This window comes from Amia ocellicauda, chromosome 7 (genome assembly GCF_036373705.1).
Source record: "Amia ocellicauda isolate fAmiCal2 chromosome 7, fAmiCal2.hap1, whole genome shotgun sequence".
NCBI lineage: Eukaryota > Metazoa > Chordata > Actinopteri > Amiiformes > Amiidae > Amia > Amia ocellicauda.
Genome location: NC_089856.1, coordinates 42,653,441 through 42,670,136, shown reverse-complemented (window position 1 = coordinate 42,670,136; position 16,696 = coordinate 42,653,441). Strand labels below are relative to the sequence as shown.

Genomic DNA, 16,696 nt, shown 5'->3' with positions numbered 1-16,696 from the left:
TGTTTGTTGGATTGAGGTCTGAGGAATGTGAAGGCAAAGAACATTGATGCACTCCCATTACAATTTGGTCATAGGCTTGGATGAGTGCTTGGGATTTGATTTGCAACCATGCTTGATATCCTTTATAGAGATAATGTCAGGTTGTTTGGCTAAAATATCCTGGTATATTTTGGGATCCATTCATCCGTTTACTATGGGTATCAGAACAAGGATGCAAAGAGTCGCAAAGCAAATTCGATCTGCATCCATATTTCATGGGGGATATGATTTAATTCTCAATATAAGCTTAGAATATTTTGTTTTGCATCAATATATATTGCTGATCTGTGTATCCAAAAAGTTAATTTTCTGTTTCATCCATCCACAAAACATGGTCACATTTGACTTTAAAGTAATTCAAATGCTTTTGGGTGGAAGTTCGGGCCTTTTCATTCATACTAAACATTTTGTATTTAGAAATCTATTTGGTTATTTTTTAAGTTATGCTACTGATGGATACAATATCGATTGTATTAAAAATAAAGTGTGTATTTTCACCTGCATTTTCTTTCTGGGAAACTGTTGCTGGGAAATTGATTTACCACAAGTTATTCAAAGTGATTATACTGAATATGTGGATTTCACTCAGGAGTTAAAAGGAATGTGCTAACATTACACTGAGTGGTATCTATCCAGACATTTCTGAGGGACTTTATGGCTTAATTCTGGGCACCTTCAGGGTTTACTATGTCCCATTATTAGTCTATGTTACAATCTCTAACATGGTTGTCAAATTTATAGAGAGCACAATGATGTCTAAATACTTTCCCATGGATAATAACTTATAATTTGAAAACTATACTATGTATCAATCGGTAATTAAAATACACTTAAAAACTGCAGGACCTTGGTCTTTTAGAACTGGGTTGATTTCCCCTCACTAATATGGTGGAAACATGTTAAGTAAATCTAGCACCAAGTTCTTAAATTGATATTCCACACGCAGTTATAGTGTTACCGAAAATGATCACTCAACATTCACGTTATAATTAAATAAAATATGAATTACATTATAGTTATATTATAATTTTAAACTTTTCTTTTTTGGAAGGGTTTAGTAAATGGTTCAAATCCTGTTCAGTATTTTGAGACTGCCGTTGCCGAACACTTGCGTGCGTGATAGCGTCACTTTCTCCCGCCGCGTGCGTCTTGACGTCATACGGCGCAGGCGCACCGAGCAACGAGATGGAGGCCTTTCGGTAATTAAGAGAAGGGGAAAAAAACGCGGAGAGAAAGAGGCCGAGAAACTTCTACAATACCGCGTCCAAAAGGGCCACTTCACCGAGAGGGGAGCTCGGTTAGCAGGGGGAAGGGTGTGGGAATCCGCCCGTGGACACGACTGGATATATAGTGGGTGAGTGGTGTAGGACTGCGGCGAGGCGCACAAGAAAGCACAGTCCAACTTGGGCCCGGCGCCATTTAAATTGCCATTTCAGAGAATAAACAACAGCGTTTCTCTGTGAGGGAAGTCGAGGAGGGCGACAGCACGCTGGGTACCCGTGGTGTAAAGCCTTAATAATTTACAGGTACACAAAATACATGTGATGTAGATCTATTTTTGTCCGACCAACTCGCGTGTTTGCTGGCATCGATGTGTGTTGTTAATGTACAGGGTGTTTTCTCGCCTTTAACCTGGTACTAATACCCCGCCACCGCGAAAACACGGCTCAGACTAAACCGGTCTTGCTCTTGAATCCAAACCCTGGCGTGATGCATCCTGACGATGTGGATGAATTGAATGTGTGCCGTTCAGGCGTCGTGGGTTAAATTCAGCTAAGCATGCGTGGGTCCGCTTGGGGGGATTTCTTGCATTTTGCTGCAGTTACTTTGTGGGATCCCTTGGTGCTCTATTGGCATCTTTGGTAGACGTGCTTCCTGGAATATGCGTCCCTTTATTAATCAGATAAGCGGATTTAACTCTATTGTGTAAAAACCTCTTATTCGTGCGTGACATTTATTATTTCATACACTCGTGTGCGCGTTTGCATTAGACACGGATGAGAGTTATACAATCTCACTCATTTCCACAGGTGGCAAAGCGTGAGGAAATCCTACTCTGCACGCTGGAGTGAAAGAGCGGCTCCCTTGCGCACCGTGCAATATTAAAGCTACTTACAACGTCAGGTCCTTTGAACTGGTTGATTACATGAACCTGTGGAATTTCAGATGGGAATTTACGTCATAGCTGAACATAAACAAAAATAAATCCTCAATACAATATTTGTAATATCGAATTCATATTAATTGAATTCTGAATAAACCTCGGGGGACCAGCAAGTCTAGAAAATATGAAAATTAACATAAGATAGTATGTCAGTGATGCTTTTTACAGTAGGATAGCACATGCTTAGGCCCAGTGTGTGTGTATTGTTTAAATTAGTGAGATCAGGTAGTATTCAAATGCATTGACATATCAGGGTTTTATTTTGCTCAGGTAGTGGCTGTGCTACTCATTTATAATGAATTATAACTTATTGGATAGTGTTTTGCTGTTGTGCCTTTGAACAAGGTACTTTACATAGCTTTTTCCAGTTAAAACCAGCTGCATTAATGTGTAATTGTGTGTGTGTGTGTGTATATATATATATATATAGTGATTGTGTGATTGTAACCCTAAGTCACCCTGGATAAGGGTGTCTAAGAAATGTTGCATAGATCTACCTATTCTCTCAGTTCACTATTGTTTTACTTAGTAGATTGGTCTAGTGCCACCCCAGCCATATACTGTAGTGTTTCTGAGTAGGGCTCACACAACCTCCTGCTTGGCATTGAATTTAGGAAATCTAAGGATATCGTACATAGTTAAACATTTTCTAAAGACATGTTTAGTTCTGTGGTATTATATGTTCACCTTTTTATAGATGGATTTCCTCCAAGCAGTTTTCCTTCAAATGTTTTGTACCATTTGTAAATTATTTTCCTATGTATCCACCCATACTTACTCACAAATACCCTAAATGTTTTTCTTCTCTCGTTGCTTTACATAAATAAAGGTTTATGTGGTTAGTACTGTAAAATACTTATGCACTCCCTTTATGGGAAGTTGTATAGTAGTGATGATTAGTATTTGAGTTAAAACTATGGTGGCCCTCAAGTGCAAAACCAGTTTGAAAACAAAAAGGATAACAAGAACCTAAACAAAAATCGGATCAAAGTGGAAGTTGATTCTCTGGGTGTAAATTGCATCACCAATAAACTGGCACTGGAGGAAAGGGAACAACATTAATTCATTATTGTACACTTAAAAAGGAATTTATGTGAAATATTCACCAGAGGCTTATACTTTCAGCTTCCCTTTGCTCCAGCTCTTCCGATGAGGTCATTTCTGCTCTGAGAATCAGCTTCTTTTTTTTTCAGATTTCTGTTTCTATCCTGATGTTTGAGTCTTTTTTTTTTTTTTTGCAGTTCAGGGCCACTGTATAAAACTCACATTTTCCCCATGTGTGAACGTTATTCTCATTAAAGGGAAATTAATGCTTAAAGTTTTAAACCTTTTATCAACATTTCAAAATTGCATTCTGTTCTAAATTCTAGATTTATCAATTTCAGATGTGGGACTTTATCACTTATGTAGACCTTTGTAGCCCCTACAATCTTTATATCCTTATTTTCTTTTGTTAATAGTGGACATGACGCACACAATTTGGTTCCACACTTACAGTAGTTTTGAGTGTGACTTTAATGATGAAAGTGGAGCTCTTTAAATGATCTGCAACGCCTGCTCCTTAGTTTGTTTGCAGTCCTGGGACATCTCTTGTGGTGACCCTTTCATACAGAGTGGACTTCACTGCTCAGTCGAGGATCCGAAGGCACGTGCCGCTCTGCAATAGTAGTGGCACTGCAGAGAATTTGTAGGAAGGAAAGCAATTGTCAGACCTCAGAATGAAGCTTATGTAGTAGTTGACAGTATTTACACACATCATTTGAAACCCTCCTTTTGTAATTAGTTTATGAAATGTTTGCTTAGGTTGATTGAACTATCTTAAGATGGTGTGTGTAAACTCGAGACTGCAACTCTTGATTTCCTTAAAGTGGTCTGCAGTTTATTCTTCACTCAGTTTAAGCATTAAAACACATCTGTTGGTGATAAGGATTAATTGTGCTTTCTGTTTTAACATCTGCACACTGTACCTCTCCTATTAGGTAGCTATTCATATAAAATGTATAAAGTATTGCTCTTCTACTACACATGGCAATATGTAGAACTATGGTTGCTATAAGTAAAGTGTAGTAATAGTAGTGTCATTGATTTTTGCATTGACATCTGTGCAGTGGTGCTGTCCTGTATTGCATTCTTGGTAATACTCCTGCTTCACTGAAATAACTCACCTGTATTTTGTACTTTGACATTTTTAGTTAGTAAAATTATTGCACAGATTTGAATCCCTGCATGGTTCATGTCTTATTTATATCTTAATAGCTTATATAATTTAATGGTCATCTCACTGACCTGGCATTGAAATTAAAGTACTACATGTAGTTTATAACCTGTGGGAATATATGAACTGATTGACCAACTTCAGTATTTAAAGTGTCTAAATGTATTTTGAATTGGGTGTCTGGTTGCAGAAGAAAGAGTAAATACCTGACTATCGAATCAAATCCACACCATGCTTTGATAACAGCAGGGCTATGCTTTTTGTAGTTCTTTTTCCATAATAGTAAGTGTAACTCTCACTGGTATATCGTATTCAGCTTTGATTTTTAATTAAGGCTGTGTTCCTGTTGCTTTACTGTGACGTTATGGTCTTGCCAGGTTTGTTCTATTCTGTATGAGTCCCTGAGGATGACTGCAGCCCCTTCAGGGAATTGTGATCTACCTGCGTTTTCACAAACTGCAATGCTGCATGCATCTGCCTTACACAGATTCAACTGACACTACACCTGCAGTAGCTGCTCATGTTTGTAATTATAAGCATTCACAGCAGTTTTCTTGTCCGCTATGAAATTCTGTTAAAGTGTCTTACAGCTCAGTGATAAAACAACAAAGACTATATTGTAGTTATGCTATTAAAATGCAAAAGGAAGTAAACTGCATTGTAGAAAATGCCTTCAATCCCCCTTCAATCTTAAATGGATTAGGCTGCAGTGGTTAGTATGATGTAATGTTGCAGCACGATCAGCAATCTCTGTAAGATCATTGTATAGCATTTTAAGGATAATTCACTTAGTTTGTGCAGTTTATTTAGTTTTAAACGTGCACTTATGGAAGGTGTAAAGAAGAAAAAAAAAAAAAACATAATTCCCTATTTGTGCTGCAGATGTTATATGTTGCACACCTACGATTTTCTTCCATTGTTTACATCCCTCTGAGTTAGTAGCATGGATTGTCAATATATTGATAGGTGATGATACTGATGACTTAATTTATGAAGCAAATAATGCTGCTTTATTTTTCCACATTAAAGAATGTTCTTGTCTTAACATTTAATTCAAACGTTAAATTACTATCTATACATGCTTACTGATTTTTCTTTTTTCTATAATATGAATATACATGCTTACATGTACCCCAAACAAATGTTCATGCTTTAAAAAAAAAAAAAAACATACTATCCCACAATACCTGTGGAACCTCCTGCAGCAGGTGAGGAGCTACAGAGAATGGTCTGGTTTGCCACAAGTTCAGAAATTGGGGGCTGGGCCAGTGTTGCAGCTGCTCTGGTATTGGAAAGGAAGCAAGAGAAACACAGCTCTGTACCAGAAATGCACAGTGCTTGGAAAAACAATCATGTGGACTTGAACCTCTTGCTGTTCATTCAGGGAAAGTGTCAAATATAATCTTTAGAATGTTCAATATTTTTTGGAACCCCTTGCACGTTTTAATCGGCTGTGCATAGCACCGATGACCAAACATTCAATGGTCAAATTTGACCCAAAATAAATCTGCTTTATTTAAAATCCTGTTGCATCTGGAGTTTCTTCCCAGTTAACTATGATAAATGAAAACACTTATTCTATTCAACATCTTCTTGACTCATGATTATGAAGCTGCTTTTTTCAAATACATTTTCTGATAGTTTAATACAGATTTTAAATTCTTAATCTGATTTGGTTATTTTCTTCTGTTAACTTAAAAATGGTGATCTAAAATTCTCAATGTGTGGTATGAGCAAGTCTGCTGATGTGTACGATCTAAATACAAATTCTCAACAGCAGCAATTTTTTGCTTGCTGAATTGTTTCCATGCTGTAGCAATAAGTAAATTACCCCCCTGGATATTTTACATGACTTTGAACCTGTCCTTTTTTGTTTAACTTTTGGATAATGACACCCTGGTCATGAAACCTTTTAGGCTACTTGGCTTTCAAACAGCTTCTACCTGTCTGTGGCAACATCTCACCTTACATTATTTTGAAGTTGTCCACAGTCTTGTGTTCTTGTCTAGCTAATGCTTTATTAAAAGGTGTGTGCTTTTTAAGCAGGAATGTGATTATAGGGCTTATCTGATTCAGTTCCAATGTAATAATAAAAAAACAAAAGCTTACACAGAGTGCAGGTAATCTGATATCAAAGCAAGGTCTATAAATCACATCCAGAGATACCTGCTGGTTTGTTTTATTTAAGGTTTTATTTGATAAATGTCTCAGCTAAACCGGAAATTGGCAATTCTATATCTTTAAGACAATTTAAGGTGCACCATCCCTTGGACTCACTATTACCCTATCCAGCCCTCAGTATGGGTTTGTGTGTGAACTAGTGAAAACCAGAGCATTCTTACACCAAAGCTCTTACTCTACAGCTAATTCAAAATTAATTATACTTGATCCCTTTCTTTTTCTTGTCCTGAAATCCCAGCCAGAGCATAGATTTGTTTTTATAGATAAACATTTTCTCCTTCAGGTGTTGTTGTTGCTACAGTTCTCAATTACCCATTTTGTTAGATTTCATTGTCTGAGGTGTAGTGCCTATTCATTGGCAAATTTGTGTCGGGGGGGGGGGGTTCCATGTCCGATTTTAATTTAGTAATGACTTCGCCATGACTGAGAGGTACTGCTCGGAGCGTTAGTGTGCCTTCCTTGATCTTGGACTCGCTCAGTTAAAAAATTAGGCGGTCAAAGTCTCATGTAATCTTTGCTATGTTAATCCCTTTAAAGTCACCTGACCAGTTTGAGGGAATTTTTATTTTAATTTTTTTACTATTTTTAAGAGTGGTTTCATGGTTTCAGTTTGACTACTACTGAAACAGTGCAAGTCAGAACTTGAACCTGTATAGCCAGGATAGAAACCTACAGATGTGCATCATATACTCTTTTTCATAAATAGGATTTTAGGATTAATTTACATTTTGTACAATTGTACAGTTAAACTGAGCTTGAGTTAGCTGAGAGAGTTGAATTGATTGGGTGTATTGCATATAGAACCACATGCTTCAGGTGTTCTGATGGTTGTATATATAGTTTACACTCACTGTAAGGTCTTTTAGCCTCTCTACACTAGCAAACAACCGCTGCAGGGTTGTACTGTTAGCTTTAACTGTTAAATCTAACTTGTATATTTAAGTCCTTTTGCAACTGTGAATTGGATTTCTGTCAAAGTTGTAATTTATGTTCTTGTGTTTTTGTTGATCATCTTAAAAATGAATCTATTAACATGCGGCTTTGCAATAACTTGATTCTTTCAGCAGTTCCTGAGGTTTTTTTATTTTCAACTTAAATATACATATTCACACACTGGTGAAATTATGAAATTCTCAAACGTGGATAATAGTTTTATAATGTGGATTGTGTAATGGTAATGCAGTTCTTGTTTGTTGATCTCAGTGGCTGTGGTTCACCCCAAAGAGATGGGTTGCAAATGTGTAACTCTGAAATTACTAAGTTATGTAGAGCTCTAAATCTCTGCTACAGCTAGGTTTAAGTGCACATTTGGTTTCCAAATGCAATTTATTTTTATTTAGAAAAAATAAATAAAACTGAACCGCAGTCTGTTGCCAGATTTGCCAAATGCCAGGATTTTGTTGCAGGAATTGGTCTGACCTTGTAAATGGAACTGGATGAAAGCACTGATTATTCTCATAGACCTTCTGTTTTCACTTGATCAGACCAGGCTTCTGATATTTAAACCGTAATGCCATCACAGAAGCAATGAGGCAGCCTCATGCATGTGTAGACCTTGGAGGGGTTGGGTAGATGTGGGAGGGAGAAACGGAACAATTGTACTATTATTGGGGGGGGGGGGTGATCATTTAAATACAGCTCCTTACTATACCGGGCAGTTTTCACTTGATGGAAAAAGTTGCTGAGCCCCCTTTTGTTTTCCCCCGTAGGTGTGCTGACCTGGACCCGCCATGGCGACTGAAATTGGCTCCCCGCCCCGGTTCTTCCACATGCCGCGGTTCCAACACCAGGCGCCGCGGCAGCTGTTCTACAAGCGGCCCGACTTCGCCCAGCAGCAGGCCATGCAGCAGCTGACCTTCGACGGCAAGCGCATGAGGAAGGCCGTGAACCGCAAGACCATCGACTACAACCCCTCGGTCATCCGCCACCTTGAGGTTCTAAACCTTTTTATAATAAAAACGCAACACAAAAAGCAGTTCTTAACCCTTTAGGTTTGTTCTTCCACAGTGCGGTACCCCTTTAACTTTTGACGTTTTCTCTTTTCAATGCAGAACCGTCTCTGGCAACGAGATCACAGGGATTTCAGGACCATTCAGCCTGATGCGGGATTTTACAATGAGGTCAGTTGGAGTCATAACGAGTCACTGAGCATACCCCCACAGTGGCATTACTTAGTGCTCAATTAGCGGTTACTAAATTCCTTATTTTATTTATCTATTTGGCATCAGCCCACGAGTTGCTCTTTTTTCAAAAAGTGCATTGCATGTGTCTAAGGATGTTTCTCTTTAAGTTTGTAATGTTCTGGATTCAATTTGATAAATGCAAAGATGTAACCGTGCAGTTCGTCTATAGATGGTTTTTTTCTTCAGCTGGTTATCTGGTTAAAATGAATGAACCTGCTATGTTTCTAATTTTTGCAATATTATTTTTCATTTTCATTTCCACTACAGAATGAATTGCCATTCTTCTGTTTTTGATTGATTGTTTTTTGACAGTAGTTTGTCTCCTCTCGCAGCTCGTTCCTCCCATGGGCATGCTGAATAACCCAATGAATGCAGTTACCACTAAGTTTGTCAGGACTTCCACCAACAAAGTGAAATGTCCTGTGTTTGTAGTACGGGTAAGCAATGTTGCTTTGTCATGTGCTTTTGGTTTGATCTCGCCATATAAATGTGTGTGTATAAAATGTATAATTAAATTTTGGGGGATTGGAGATGTCCATTGTATTTTGGTGTTCCTGTTGTGCTATTTGTTTGCATGCATTTTTGCCGACTTATTAGATTTGGCGGAGAAACAAAACTGAGTATGTAGGTTTGTACATGTGTAAGCTATCAACGCAAACTCTTAAAGCTCTTTATTTAAAAGTGCAGTAACCAAGACCTGTTGCATTTCACGGTACATTTGCCAGTTGTTGTTTTTTTTTTTTTTTTAGAATAATAACCCTTTCTCTCTTTCTCCCCTTATTCTGTCTCTTCCCCCTCTCTCTTTGCCAGTGGACCCCAGAAGGCAGGCGTCTGGTCACTGGGGCCTCCAGTGGGGAGTTCACACTGTGGAATGGGCTCACCTTTAACTTTGAAACCATTCTCCAGGTAACACAGATTGCTTTCATGCACAACGGCCACACCATAATTCCTGCAGTATTGTTCAGTGGTACCTGGATTGTGATAAGTGTATAGGGATATTTTCCCAAGTGTATGTGATTACCCCCTATTCCTTAGCCTCCTCACAGGGGGTACTTGTGCAATAAAGGTTCACCAGGCAACAGTACAACATGTTCTGCTCTAAATTACCTTTGAACTTTTTATGTGCTCTTACAACAGTGTATTTTATTTATTTGACAAGCAAATGCTGTATACCTCCCTGCCAGGCACTTGTAAATCTTTAATCATACTAAAGAGTCTGGGAAAACTTTCTCTAATTATGCAAGTTTGAGTGTTACAGCTTTTATCCACTTAGATTATATTTTAAAAATATCTTTAATATATGTAACTGGCCTTTTCACATCCTCTGTATAATACTGAATATAACAATTCATTGATGTATTTAACATTTTATCCTTATTAAAAAATATATTGGTATGGGTTTCTCAGAAATGGCACTACAATCTGCCACCTGTAATACATGTCTTAAGCCATTCAGTGTGCTTAGATGGTGTCTTCAGCATTGACTTTCATCCTGCCAAGGTCAGCTTGCCACCAGCTTATTTAATGGAGCTCTTGTTTTGGATGGTGGTGGTGGTGGTTCGAAGGCTCAAATATGGTTCTGTCGGTCTCACCTGCCCTCCCCTACTGCTTCGCTCCCTGCAGGCCCACGACAGCCCGGTGCGAGCCATGACCTGGTCTCACAACGACATGTGGATGCTGACGGCGGACCACGGCGGCTACGTGAAGTACTGGCAGTCCAATATGAACAACGTCAAGATGTTCCAGGCGCACAAGGAGGCGATTAGAGAGGCCAGGTTTATACCCAATCTACCATTTTCTGTAGTTGATCAAAGCCCGTTTTTATTGTTACCTTACTGTATCGTGGGCAAAAGCCTGCAGTGGCTGAGTTCGGCCCAAATGGGAGTGTTTTTACACCTGCTTTGCACCTTCTCTTCGGTTGTTTCCACCTTTTCACTATGTTGCTCTGTTTTGTCCCGTATAATTTCTCTAGATAGAGATGTATGTGTGTGCTGTTTGCGACACTGCATTGATTTACTGGTTATATGTATTTTCCTATTTATAAACATATACTTACTGTGTACAGAAAGGTTTTTACATTTTTCAAATAAAGTATTCCTTTTTTATTAATATATATCAATTTAAGAAGAAACTTTGAATAAATGAAACGGAAGGATAAAGAGACCTACTTTGCTTACAGCAGTTCCCAGATCACTGTGAGGGAATGCTGGAGGGAATATCTTTAACACGGGAGAGATTTCTCTTTCCTCTTTGAAAAACCAAATCAAGACCATGTGTTGCTGATGCAACGACATTGCTTTCCCTCACACATTTATCATGATTATCCCATTATCCCAGGTTCTGCCTATAAGATACCCCATGTCCTGATACCCCTACCACAGATGCTGTTGGTTTGATGACAGAGGTTAACACATATTAGTTGTGCAAAGCCTTTGTACACATTGACCAGCAATAAAGCTTTTTTATTTTATTTTTATTATCCTTATGGATAGTTTTGTTTTGCACTTTCCCCAAAGTTCATAACAAATGGTTTATGCCGATTTCTTCACTGACAGTCCCTTACCTATTTTTTGCAAGTTTATAGTATCTAAAAATGTATTTTTGTAAACTTTTCGAAGTCTGAAAACGTCTGTGGCACACACTGAAACTGCTCCTGTGCATCTTGTGGTTCCTTCAGCACGGGGATCTGCTCTTGCCCACCTTAATTAAAGCCATACGCACTTTCTATGAATAATTTTCACCTTAACCCAGTCTTGAAAGGGTTCCCCACTCTTTCAAACGATTGCTCATCCTTAACGGAAATGTTAAACCCTGGTTTGGATCTCCCAGGCCCTGCCTAACTGGACTGCACCCCAGCATTTGTGGTTACATTTATGTATAAGTACTGGATATTTCTGCCTTGACTCAAAATGTATGACTATGCAAAAGAGCAGGTTTGTTCATTATATTGAAATCCCATCAAGATCAGATTGGGAGGTCCAAGGTGGCATTTATACCCCTGTATCTGATCACAGCCCTTTTCCTCTAGCTCTGTGATTTCATACTGTAATAGTGAAGTGCTGTTTTATCCCTACATGTTGCACATTTTACCTTCTCCAGCCCCTGGGCCCTGGGCTTGTCAATGGCCAGTACCTAGTTTGTGTTTTTGAAATCTGCACAGTTCTGCTTGTATGTGAAACGCCAGAATGTTTCATATGCAAGGCAGTGTAGATTTCAGAAGATCGTATTGGGTCCTGGTTGGATCGTTTGTGGGGGATAAGGAGTGGAGCTCAGCCCTTAAAGAGAATGCAGGGGGAGGAAAAAACAAGAACACAAAATGCAATTACAGGAAATGGTATTTGTTTCAGAAAGCTTTTATCTTCTATGCTCTAAAGCAAGTCACTGCCCTGCTGCAACACATTATGGAATAGGAGTGGAAATATCCCTTGACTCCAGCTGGAAGATAACAATTTAGGCTTTTAAACATGTTTTTTGAGATTGCATTCGTAGAGCACTGTGATAGATCTGGAAAGTTAAATATTGAGTGTTAATTTTATGTGCCATCAAATATGTTCCAAATGTAAACAAATACATTGGGGAATAAAAAATACTAGTCCTCTATTCCCCAAGACTTGAAATGATATAGCCAAGATAGTATATAAAGATTTGTTTTCCCAACAAAAGTTTGCCATCTGATGCACCAACTAATTCCCTTTTCAGGTTGTTGAAATTACTTAACACACAGTTACACACACTTCTAGGGCACAAGTACAGAGTAGCTGAAGTTCTAGAGTACTTGGGGAGTTGGGGTAACAATTTAATTCCATAGTTGGAAGTTTAGCTTAAGGGACATAATATACAATCTCAAAACAAATGTAATTGTCCAAACACATCTAGCATTTCACTTATTCAAGGAGGAAACCAGAAATAAAATAAAATACCCTGTGCAGGTAGCATAGTTCTTTCAACACATAACCACCTTGCTGTTTTATAATTTCCTACTGTTTACACATTGAAAAACTATAGGAAAGTATACACATCTCCTTACACTTGCTTATGGTCTGAGAAATTGTATTTTTATGAAAATTATAAAATATACAGACCAGTATGTAGGGTGTTCCTTGCCTGAGATACAGTATTGTACAATCAGTCATTTCTCAAGAGTGTACAGGACCAATTTGCAAATGCATTTTTTTTTTTTTCTTTACGGTCAGCTGATTAATCCTTTGTAATGCGCCACAGTTTGATAAAAATACATATGGCACTAACTATCAAAGGATTTCACACAAATAGGAAAAGAAACATGGATAATAGGGCAGAGTCTAAAGGGTTAGAGAGTATTTCACTTAATGTGGGTCTTTCTGTCAAGATAAGCGTAGCAGGCTGAGGGGGGGTTCAAATTAAACACTGAAAATAAAACTGAAATCTTCAGGACCTCGAGTTTTTCATCAGCTTATATCTGCAGAAAGTGGAAAATCTTAGATTCAATTCTTATCAACTGTCTTACTGCAGAAATTCTACAAATACTTACAGATATATCATATATTTGACATTCACGGTCATTTAATCATTAGAATGGATTACATTTTTCATTTAATAAAAACAAAAAAAACGTACAAGGTTAATCCCTTATGGCCTCCATTAAATGCAATTGCAAAGGTCTCGGGTTCCTTCTTGTTTTTTTGCCCCCCCCCCCCCATCTATTCTTATCTTAAATAGAAGAGGTAGCTGCAATTATATGCATGTAACTACATCAACACGGAATGGTTAATTTGTATTGTTTATGTAGACAGGTGTGGGGGGAGGGGGTTTAAAACCTTTAATGTAATCGTTTTCCTCTCTGATCACATTTTCTTTTTACTAGAGGGTATATTCTATAAAGAAACCACAATTAATTGTTAGGAGGATCGTTACACTACAGATGGGTAGACCAGTTCACTCCCAATATAAAATTAAATATTACAACTTTCACTTAGTTTACTTCTAAATCTTTGCTTGAGAAGCTTTTATTTTTATTCCAATCAAAACAAGCTGTATTATCCACCAAGATAATAAAATCTAGAAATGGAAGTTTAATGACCCTCACATTTTATTTTTATTTTTTTGTGCTGTAGCCAGGTTTAGTGCACTTGCCAGCCAAGGACTTTACAATCGCTTTTTCAACAGATTTAGAGTACACTACAGGTGTATACTCACTCACTGTATTTCTAAGCCATAGTTCTGAATGTCTTTTACTTTTAATAGATTTCTCAGTTGTGAATTTATGTTAATACACAGTAGAAGATATCAGGAGTTGTATTCATTCAAATACCTCCCCCACAAAAGCAATTTATATTGTGTGCTGTCCTGTAATAGAAAATAAATACATCTGATATTCTGTGAAGTATGGGTGTCTTTAACACTGGAAAAGAAAGTATCCTTAAGTGAGAAACACTTTTCTGGTTGCATGCCAGATTTGCAAAAGCTTCATGCTACCATTTTTTTTTGGCAATCTTTCCAACCTCATAGGCACCCATACTTTGATCAATCTCTGCATTAGGCTTCTGAACCTAATACTGCTTTATTGTATTTTTTGCTATGAAATCATCCATGTGGCTTGAGGTTTCTTGCTCTCTTGGTTTGTATCTCAATAAACAAGACCCAGTGAGAATGCAAAATGGTGACGGGGGTTGCAGTATAGGCTGACATCACTGGGTTTCTAGTCCTTGCTGACAGACTTCAGAAGTGAAGTGGTGGAAAAGATCTGGGGGGGGGGTGTTTGTATATGTGTGCAGTGAGAGGTCTACAGTCTTGCCCTGTCCCTGACAGTCACAAAAATATCCAAGGTTGAATGGGGTTGCAGTCCAGTTTTTGCACAAGGGGTTCGGTCTGCTCAAGGGTCCAGGCCAGTCAGTTTCTTCAGGGCCTACACTGCCACCTGTATGCTACTGACCACAATTCTCCACCCATTCATGTGTTTAAGAACAAGAGATCTGTGTCACATTGCTAGGCTTGGCTGTGATTCGGCCACAGCCTCTCGCTGCTGTTAACTACCTTGAAAGACCCAGTGGGTCCTCCTGACGTGCTGATTTCTTTCCTCCTGCTGTGTCTTCAGTTTCTCACCCACGGATAATAAATTTGCCACTTGCTCTGATGATGGAACTGTTCGCATCTGGGACTTTCTACGGTGCCACGAGGAGAGAATCCTGCGAGGTATGTTAAAGTTTGCGGCACCAAAGAACATGCTTTCTCAACATGTCATTATACACACACACACACACACACACACACACAGACACACAGACCGGCATCTGCGCGGTGGCTCGGTACGGCTCAGTTGGTGGGATGTGCACTTATGCCTCGGCTGCACCTTTTCAGGATTTAAAGAAAAACTTCTCCTGTAGGTTCGTTTGCAGTTTCATTTCAGCAGCAGAAGAGTATGTCCTCCTCATGTGGCTTCTTGGCTCAAACTCTCCGTTAAGTTTTGAATTTTGCTTTTTAAGTGCCCCACACTCGTATGCGAGAAATCCTACAGGTGATGAAAGGAACGTGTTTCAAGATTGGTGTATTTTTGACGGATAGGAACTTAGTATTCAGTGTAATTTCCCCAGAAGTGGCCCAACCTGTTTTGTGGTTTATCTGTGTTTTACAACTGTTTTTTTTTTAACAAATGTATTTGAATGGTCTTAGTATGCTTTAGGTTTTCTGGTGTGATTTATAAAATAAAATATTTGGCTTCATTAGAGCTTGGATCTTTAGGGAGATGAAATTAAAACTTATGCATCTATGAGTAAAATGGATGCTTTGATCAAATCTGTACGTTACACATTTAGGTGGTTTGTTTACTGATCTTACAATCTCTTTTTGATATGAATATATTACACAAGTCTGTACTGGTGTCAATTGTACTGCAAACCTGTTATGAGCTCTATACAAACCTTTCGCTTATGTCAACACATCTGTATTTAAAGGAACATGTTTCGGTGATGTGTGTTGTATACGCCCATTAAAGTGTTTTGCCTCATCAGATTCCATGGCAAGATACCATGTCTTCATTGTGTGCCCATAGCTACCCATCACAGGATTGGTACAAACCCCTGATCCACTAGTGTTCTTCGTGGGAGTATTTAATGATCTTGAAGAACGGATTGTTCCTTTATAAACCCATTTCTACAGTTTTTCTAGATTTTTACATTACCACCTTCCGGTTTTATTTTACTGTTCAATTATTTATAATGTGTCGTCTTGGGGCTGAATTATTCAGTTGTTTCTTCACCTGTCCACAACTTATCCCGTGTGGCCTTGTGATTAAATCAACAAGGTACAATGTCCATTTTAGTCATTTTGCTTGAATGTTTTTGAGCAGCCATCTGGGATTTAGGATTAGTCTAGGGTGTTTGAGTCTTTTGGTTTTCCTTTTTGCCTTGGCCACCGATTTGTAAAGCCTTCTGTGTCCGTTGATTGTCTGCTTTGTTGTGAAGGATAACTACATAATTATATTTGTTCATCTTCCTCATAGCTATGGTTACTCACCATGGAGAGTACAGCCAAGTATCAGGTTAAATTAATCTGTGTAAGAAATATATTTTATTCCCTTTTGAATAGGATAATAACCTTTAGTGTCAAGCCAATGGTTTATGTACAGTTTTCTCTAAGAAGGATGGCAGCTTAATTTTGTACCATGAGTGTATTTTAAATTGTGTGTGTATATACACATACTAACACACTGCATAAGCAATATTAGTAGAGTAACTACTTACAGGACACAGTGCATTCTGTCAAAGTGTCTTGCATATGTTGTACAGACTGTTTTACACAGGAAAAAACCCTATGGGAATGATTGTGTGCTAGGCAGCTCTTTTAACAGCACAGATTGCGAACTATAGCCTAAGGGCTTCTCTCCCTGCAATGGAATAATAGCCCTGTAGCATCAGATGTCCTTATTATATTGTTTTA

The 16,696-nt window shown here is 38.3% G+C and overlaps 1 protein-coding gene across 4 annotated transcripts in view; it reads left to right on the top strand.

Moving 5' to 3' along the window:
* The first annotated feature begins 1,190 nt into the window (after positions 1-1,190).
* The window catches only part of wdr33 (WD repeat domain 33), a 36,235-nt gene continuing 20,729 nt past the window's right edge, over positions 1,191-16,696 (top strand). For 3 of the 4 annotated variants that reach the window (XM_066709756.1, XM_066709755.1, XM_066709752.1), the window contains exons 1-7: positions 1,191-1,393; positions 8,309-8,533; positions 8,651-8,719; positions 9,115-9,219; positions 9,593-9,688; positions 10,406-10,557; positions 14,856-14,953. In XM_066709756.1, the coding sequence (XP_066565853.1) occupies positions 8,330-8,533; positions 8,651-8,719; positions 9,115-9,219; positions 9,593-9,688; positions 10,406-10,557; positions 14,856-14,953 (724 nt within the window). In that variant the 5' untranslated portion in view covers positions 1,191-1,393; positions 8,309-8,329. Of the gene's footprint in view, positions 1,394-1,413; positions 1,566-8,308; positions 8,534-8,650; positions 8,720-9,114; positions 9,220-9,592; positions 9,689-10,405; positions 10,558-14,855; positions 14,954-16,696 lie in introns of those variants that run through there. The other variant, XM_066709754.1, reaches the window with a different exon arrangement.